General features: G+C 64.8%; 2 protein-coding genes across 2 annotated transcripts; both read right to left on the minus strand.

The window, feature by feature from the left end:
• Positions 1 to 933: 933 nt before the first annotated feature.
• Positions 934 to 2,561, minus strand: ATG101 (autophagy related 101). The gene is made up of 3 exons (XM_054397124.1): positions 2,546 to 2,561; positions 1,820 to 2,109; positions 934 to 1,723 (listed from the first exon to the last, which is right to left on the minus strand). Exons 2-3 carry the CDS (start codon positions 2,069 to 2,071, stop codon positions 1,319 to 1,321), a joined length of 657 nt encoding a protein of 218 aa, XP_054253099.1. The 5' UTR covers positions 2,072 to 2,109; positions 2,546 to 2,561; the 3' UTR covers positions 934 to 1,318.
• A 2,033-nt stretch (positions 2,562 to 4,594) lies between these two features.
• NR4A1 (nuclear receptor subfamily 4 group A member 1) lies at positions 4,595 to 7,281 on the minus strand. Its single transcript, XM_054397088.1, has 6 exons — positions 6,484 to 7,281; positions 6,090 to 6,219; positions 5,858 to 6,009; positions 5,582 to 5,784; positions 5,303 to 5,481; positions 4,595 to 5,213 (listed from the first exon to the last, which is right to left on the minus strand). The coding sequence occupies exons 1-6, from the start codon at positions 7,279 to 7,281 to the stop codon at positions 4,957 to 4,959; spliced, it is 1,719 nt and encodes a 572-aa protein (XP_054253063.1). The 3' UTR covers positions 4,595 to 4,956.
• Positions 7,282 to 7,486: the final 205 nt, after the last annotated feature.

Genomic DNA, 7,486 nt, shown 5'->3' on the forward strand with positions numbered 1-7,486 from the left:
TGCCTTGCCCCAGGGATTAGCCCTGGCACAGGTAATAAAAATTTCCCCTAATCCTCTGGAGGGGGATTACAGCCCTGCCCATGGCCCCATCCAGCACTGGCACCCAGTGCCCCCAGCACCCTTTAATCCATCTGTACCGGGCAGAGCCAGCACAGCCTCAGCATCCATCCTGCTCTGTCCCCAAGCGCCATCCACAGTGTTGCAGGCAGAGACGCTGCTGTCTGTCCATCCATCCGTCTGTCCATCCATCTGGCTGGCTGTCCATCTGTCCATCCATCTGCCTGCCAGGCTCAGGCTGCTCCCTCCGTGACCTCGGTGCCCCCCTCAGCCTCCCGGGAGGGTCTCCGCTCACCCTGCCCCGGGGCTGCCACCAGCCCCTCCGCCTGCAGCAGCAGATTGCAGCCCAGGAAGAAGACAGCAAAGGCCACAGCGAGGCAGAGCACCAGGACCACGGCGATCTGGGCAGCTTCAGCCATCACCATGTCCCCCCAGGCCTGTGCCAGCGTGCTGGTGGCAGTGCTGTTGGGCATCTCCTCCTCCCTGGTGCAGAGTGCTGGCGCTGGGGGTGGCAGTGGCAGGGTGTTGGCAGAGGGGGGGAGGGTTTAAGTGATGTCAGAAACTGTCTCAGCCACCCACAGGCCCCCCTCACCCTGCTGAGAAGCTGGAGCACAGCAGATGCCCTCCCTCCACAGCTTTGCCCAACTCTTTGGTGCTGTGCAGGGGTGCAGAGTCCTGGGGTCACCCCATTCCCTCCCCTGGGTGTGCTGGGGGGGCAAATAGGGCTGCGCCACATGGTGTGTCAGGACCCCCTGTCCCTGCCTCACCACAGGGCAGGGGATATGGGGGAGTCCCTGGCTCAGCCCTGGCAGCAGGGCACCAGTTGCCTTCCCCTGCCACAGCTACTGGTAAGCAGACTGCAGCAGACAGCAGAAATCCTTTATTTTTGCCCCAAGGGAGGCAGCGAGTTCAGAGCAGCTCAGTCCCAGGGACCAGGGTGTCACCATGGGGGTGACAAGGGACAAGGCTGGGATGCCTCTCCCATTCCATGCTGGTTCCCAGGCCACCATCCCAGAGGCAAGCAGCAGCTCCCACCCCAAGGACTGACTGGAGCCGGTTCTCCAGGATGGGTGAGTGGCCACAGGGCAAACCATCCCAGCCTCAACCCTCAATTAAAGGCCAGGCTGAGTCCAGCTCCTCACAGAGGCCTTCTGGAGGTGGAGAGGAAGGACCCAAGCAGAGACAGTGTTCTCAAAGAGCCAAGGGCTATGCCAGAGAGGTGTCACCACCTGAGGAGAACCTGCCTGGGTGGCAGCTGGTGTTACAGAGCCAGGGTGTCCTTGATGAGCCTGCGCATGGTGGTGGTGACCGAGGTGCCCAGGGAGTCTGTGATCTGGTAGGAGATCTTGTAGAGGTAGGGCTGCACATCCTTCAGGCTGGTGTCAAAGACGTTGTCCACCTCAGACTGGGTGGGCATCTTGGGCAGGTACTCATGGCGGTTCATCACCTCCACGATGTTGATGATCTTCTCGCAGAGCTTCTCCCCCACCTTCTCGCAGCAGATCTGCCGCTCCTGCTCGTTGGCCAGGTTCACCACATTCACCTTGATGGTCCACAACTCCCACGGGATGCACTCATCTGAGAAGGGCCAGCGAGACTTCTTCTTCTGGTAGAACTCCAGGGAGATCTGCCCCATGCCATCGCTGCCCGAGCTGCGCAGGGCGTCCTGCCAAGAGAGCGCTCAGGGGGTGCTAGGAACTGACCCTCCCCTGCTGGGTGAGGGCACAGCCACTGCCCAAAGCCCCTCGTGGGGCTTCCTTACCTTGAACTCCCCAACAGCCTTGCGGAGGGCTCGGTCCAGCTCCTCGGAGGAGACTCGGACATAGGCAAAGTCGATGAAGTCACAGTCCACGTCCTGGGTGCCCACGGTACCAATGGAGTAGGTGCCCTCCTTCTTGTAGTGGAACTTGCCGGTGCTGCGGTGCAGCAGGACGGTGTGGAGCACAGCCAGCATGGCCTCCTCCACCTGCCGACCCTCCACCGACACCTCCAGCACCTCCGCGCGGCAGTTCATGACAGGGGCTGCCCTGGACGGGAGCACAAGGGCAGGTCCTGCAGGGGGCAGGAAGGGGGTTGTGGGGAGGGTCGTGTCAGCTGTGCCGCATCTTAGGTCCGCTACCAACCCCTTTCCCAGACCCTGGGGACCCTGGGGTCCCAGTGTGTGCCCTCCCCACCCCGCAAGGACTCAGGTGTCCCAGTACGGCCCCCCCTCAACCCCACGAGGGCCCAGGTGTCCCAGTATGGCTCCCGCTCAACACCACAGGGACCCAGAGGTCCCCGCACAGAACCCCCAGTACCCTCCAGGGACCGTGGGGTCTGGTCTACCCCTCCCACGCACCTCACTCTCCCCTGAAGACTCCCAGATCCCCACTCAGCCCCCAGCTGCCCTCATCCAGGCCCCCGGCCCCCTCGCCACGGCGCTTCCGGACCCTCTCACCCTCGCCCGCCGTTCCGCCCCACCTCGCTCCGCTGTCCCGGTTCTTCTCACCCCCTCCCAAGACGCGGCTCCGCTCCCCGTCGCGGTTCCAACTTCCCTCACCCCCAGCCCCCTCCGCGCCCACAGCCAGCACCCACCGCCCGGGCCCGACCGTATGACAGCGCGGGGAGGGAGCTGGAGCAGCCCATGTGAGTGGCGGGGCATTGGGCCTCAGCATCTACAGAAACCGCGGCTCCTCCCACAGCAACAGCCGTGTTTCTTCAATCCACAACACGTGGTACTATTTGTGTACCATCCGACGCCGTCTCTGGCCAGCCTGCGGCCGTGAGAGAGAAATCGTCGTCTCCGTTCCCCGACTCTCCCCTTCCACGCCGACGCCGCTTGGTTCGTTCCGGGCCGGGACGCCACCGAGCTGGCCCTCCCGTGGCGCAGAGCGGTTCACTTCCTCGGGGTGCGCCCAAGCCCGTAGCGACCCCTGGCTTGGAGGCTCCACCGCGGTACTGCAGTGGAGCGGGGGCCCGGTGACCCCCGGAGACCCCCCCCAGTGCCATGACCCAGAGCGGGGGAACACGACAGCAGGGAACACGACAGCAGGGGACAACAGGGAGAGAACAGGGGACATACATGGGGACAAGGGACGCGAGTGTCACAAATATGGGGACACGAGGAAAGTAGGGACAGGACGGGACCTCGGAGGCATGGGGGACACTTGGAGAGGGGGGATATGGACACAAAGGGTAGAGGGAGATGGCGATATGGAGGGATGGAAGGACATGGGGCTGTAGGGACATGGGGGACGTGGGGATTTGAGGCACTGGCATCAGGCTGCCCACACCACCGTGGGGACACACGTCCTGGTATAAATAGCAGGGCTGTGGCCATGGCATGTCACTGGGCAGAGGGCTGGGCACACACCGTGACAAGCTGTGTCTGTGTAGTGCAGCCTCAGGACAACCGGCGTGGCTGGGGTTGCCATGGGGCTATTTTTACCTGGCCCTGCTGGCACCCGTGTCCCTGGCCCTGCTGCAGCAGCCACTGCCCAGGGACTGGGGACCAGACTGGGGACAACGGTGGGCAGAGGTTGCAGGAAGGGGACAAAGATCTGCCACCTTGGGGTGGCCTTGGGGGCTTCAGGGCGTGGGTTGGCATCATGATGAGTGATGGGATATGCAGCTGCTGAGCTTGGCACAGCACAGCCATTCCTGCCCCACAGCACGGCACGGGATAGCCGATGCTCCACTATATGGCACAGCAAGGCATGGCAATGCCACTCCTGCCCCGACACAGCACGGTGTGGTTGCCAGAGCAGCCCTGTGCCATGCTGAGCTGCGCCATGCTGGTAGCCCACCCTGTGCCCCTCTGTGTCCCCTCTGCATGAGTCTCTCCCGGCCCCCCGCCCGCAGCCCTGGCGTGCGTCAGTGCTCTCTCTATGGTGGGGGCGGGCGGCAGGGCGGGGGGACAGAGGGGCCCTTGTTGTGTGCCGCAGCGGGCCCCCCCGTTGCCCAGCGCCTCAATGTGGCCCTTGTTCCACACCCTCCGTGTCCCCATTAACATTTGCTGCGGGGCTAGGAGGAAGGGGACAAACCGGGGAACCGTGACAGCCTGGCATAGCCCCCCTCCCAACTGGGGCTCCCCCATCCTTGTCCCCAGCTGGGACCCCAAACGCCATCACCCATCCTCCTCCTGCCAAGGTTGGCTCTGCCAATGCTCATGTCCCCAGGCACACGGCGAGGGGCGGGATGGGGGGGCGGGGTGGTGGTGGGGAAACCCGGTCACGCTTCCCGGTTATTTTGGGGAGGATAAATCAGGCGGGTGACAGGTGCGGGGCCACGGCAGCCGCTGCCGCGGGGGTTAGTGACGGTTCAAGGGCAGCGGCGTGGGCAACGTGCGGCCCCGGCTGTCCCCAGCCCCCTCCCAAATCAGCCTACAGTAAATATAGAGGAGATTGCAAAGGGGAGGTAACAGACGGACATACAGAGATGCAAGAGAGAAGCAACCTCTGGCAGCGGCTCGCCGAGTACGTACAAGTTTATATACATAAAATGGTCAAAAGAGGGGGAAAAAGGCAAAACAAACAAACAAATATATATATATAAAGGGGAGGGACGAGAGGCTGGGGAGGGGCCGGAGCCCCCTCCTTGCCCTTGTGCTCCCCCCGCTCTGTACAGGATCCGGCCACTTGCTATTTACATCGGGGACATTTTTACAGGGGAAAAAGGGGGGAGCCCAGTGCCAGCAATGCCCCCCTCCCCAGAAAAAAAAGGCACCAGAGCTGCTGCTGGGCATCTGCACCTGGCACCATAAAGGCACATGGGGGACCTGAATGTCCTCAGGAGGACCCAGGTGTCCCTGGACGTGATCCAGGCATCCCAGAGGGGGGTCCCAGGCATCCCAGGGAGGGTGCCAGCACCCCACGGGGGTCAGGGGCTAGCAGCATCACCCCGCCTCCCCTTGCCGGGGGCTCAGAAGGGCAGCGTGTCCATGAAGATCTTGTCGACGATGGGCGGTGGTGGCACCAGGTCCTCCAGCTTCAGGTAGAAGATGCGCTGGAGGCCCTGGGTGCAGAGGCTGCGCAGCTCGGGCAGTTTGCCCAGCAGCTTGGAGAGGCAGCCGGGACGGCCGGGCTCGGTCCCTGCCGCTGCCACATGGTCCTTCAGGCAGCCCACGATGCGGTTCTGCAGCTCCTCCACTCGCTTCGGCTCCTTCAGCCCGTGGCGGTCTGAGGTGGGGGACAAAGGAGTTAGGTCAGGGTGCCGGCTGCAAGGTGGGGACGGAGAGAGGCGGGGGTGGGAGCGGGTGGTGCCGCACCTGTGATGATGACGAGGGCAGCGAGGCAGGAGAAGGAGGGGACGTCGACGCTCATGCGGTGCAGGCTCTGAGAGAACTCCAGGATGGCATCAATCCACTCGCCGAAGCCTCGCACGCACTGGAGGCGGTGGAGCACCACCCCGTTGCAGAAGATGAGTTTCCCTTCCTCCGGCTTGGAGCTGTGGGCGCAACCACACGTCAGCCCCCGCCCCGGCACAGCCCTAGGCTCCCCACAGTGACACGCCGTGCCGTGCCATGCCGTGCCGTGCCAGGGCTCACCGGTAAGCCAGACGCAGGATGAAGAGCTCGAGGAAGGCTGACTCCAGCAGCAGGTCCTGGTCCTCCTTGGGCAGCTCGGCGAAGCCCTGGATCTTCTCTGCCCACTTGCGGATGACGTCCATGGAGCCGGTAAGCAAATCATAGAACTGCTGCACGTCCACCGAGTCCTCCTTCTCGAACTGGCACGGCACGGACTCCTGGAACTGTCATGGGAACAGCGTCAGGATCCAGCCCTGGCACAGCCCTGGGGAGGCTGTGGAGTGGTCCTGGCCCTACCTTGGAATAGTCGAGCTTGGTGGCGCTGGGGATGGAGTCGATGTGCGCCCGCACCAGGGAGGTGATGAGGCTGACCGGGGACGCGTCCGGGGACTGCTTGGGCTTGGAGGGCAGCCGACCCCGCCGCCCCTTCAGGCTGTCGGTCCGGACCACTGCGGGACATGCAACGAGTGTGTGTGTGTCCCTGGCTCCTGTCGAGAGCCCCCCCACCCCAGAACAAGACCTCTCTTACCTTCTTTGACCATGCCGACGGCCAGGCACTTCTGGAAGCGGCAGAACTGGCAGCGGTTCCTCCGCCGCTTGTCCACCGGGCAGTCCTTGTTGGCCAGGCAGATGTATTTGGCGTTCTTCTGCACCGTGCGCTGCGGGCGGGGATGGAGCGGCCCAGGCTCAACCCGGGGCACCGAAAAAAAGCCCTTCTGTCCTCCCCTGCCCCCCGCTCCAGCCCGGCATCCGGCTCCACGTCCCTGGGGAGAGTTCCTGGGGCTGCACTCTCTGCCCTTGCCCCTCCCCGGGGGTGACCCTCGGCATCCTCCCGTTGCCGTAAAGCATTGTGGGAACATCCCGGCTGTGGGATGGAGTAAGTGTGTGTGCGCGGGGGGGGAGGGTTGGGGTTGTTCCCGTACCTTGAAGAAGCCCTTGCAGCCCTCGCAGGTGCGCACGCCGTAGTGCTGGCAGGAAGCGTTGTCCCCGCAGACAGCGCAGCGACCCTCACCTGCGCCGGGGCTGCGCGTCTTGGTGGGGGCCAGCGCCGGTCCCTCCAACAGCGGCGAGGTGGGGGCCAGGGGCAGCCCGGCGAAGCTCCCGGGGGAGCCCTGGGCCAGGGCGAAGGCGTCCGTGTCCAGCAGCCGTGGGTCCAGGCGGGGCGTGGGGCCCTGATGCCCTTTTAGGGTCCCCGGAGGCCCACCGGGGCTGGATTCCGGGAGCCCAAGAGTGAAGAAGGGGGGCTGCGACCCACCCCCCTTGACGGGCTCAGCCCAGGGCCGCCCACCATCGTAGTTCGGCGGAGGCGAGTACGTCCCGAAGGAGCCCTCCCATCCCGGAGCCTGGGGCGGCTGGAAGCCCGGCGTGGCGGGCGAGGGGACGGAGCAGGGGCTGCCATAACAGTCCGAGCCGCTGGAGGAGAGGGTCTCGTCCGGCTGCCCACCGAAGGCACCAGGGTAGCAGCCGTACACCTGGAAGTCCTCCAGCTTGAAGGTGGTGGAGGGCTGGCTGCCGGCCGGCAGCTGGTAGAGGAAGGCGTCGAACTCTCCGGCGTAGCTCTCCATGAAGGTGCTGAAGCTGGGCAGAGCGGGGGCGGCTGTCAGGTCCGCTCCGGCCACCTCCATAGGGAATCGCCCCGCCTCGGGGCTCAGCAGCTCGGTCGGGAAGCGCTCGCAGGGGCCGGTGCCCACCGTGCCGTACTGCGCCTGGATGCAGGGCATCTCTGCGGGGAGAGAGGGGCGTCAGCGGGCACACATTGCACGGCTGGAGGACGGAGCCGGGGAGAGAGCCGAAGGGGCTTGTCCCGGTACCGGACCCCTCGGAGCCGCTGGCTGCCCGGTGGTGGCCGCCGCCATCCCCGGGAAAGGTCACATCGCAGCCAATGGGCGCAAAGAACAATTCCCCAAATGCTGGCTTAGCGAAGCC

Source organism: Indicator indicator, chromosome 41, assembly GCF_027791375.1.
Source record: "Indicator indicator isolate 239-I01 chromosome 41, UM_Iind_1.1, whole genome shotgun sequence".
Taxonomy (NCBI): Eukaryota; Metazoa; Chordata; class Aves; order Piciformes; family Indicatoridae; genus Indicator; species Indicator indicator.

Excerpts from the sequence above, each read along its gene's own strand:
- ATG101 (XM_054397124.1), bottom strand. The coding sequence starts at position 2,071 with ATGAACTGCCGCGCGGAGGTGCTGGAGGTGTCGGTGGAGGGTCGGCAG. Across the intron at positions 1,724-1,819 it reads AGGCTGTTGGGGAGTTCAAG|GACGCCCTGCGCAGCTCGGG; the intron begins GTAAGGAAGCCC and ends CTCTCTTGGCAG.
- NR4A1 (XM_054397088.1), bottom strand. The coding sequence starts at position 7,281 with ATGCCCTGCATCCAGGCGCAGTACGGCACGGTGGGCACCGGCCCCTGC. Across the intron at positions 6,220-6,483 it reads GCTGCAAGGGCTTCTTCAAG|CGCACGGTGCAGAAGAACGC; the intron begins GTACGGGAACAA and ends CCCCGCCCGCAG. Across the intron at positions 5,214-5,302 it reads TGCCCTCGTCATCATCACAG|ACCGCCACGGGCTGAAGGAG; the intron begins GTGCGGCACCAC and ends CCCCCACCTCAG.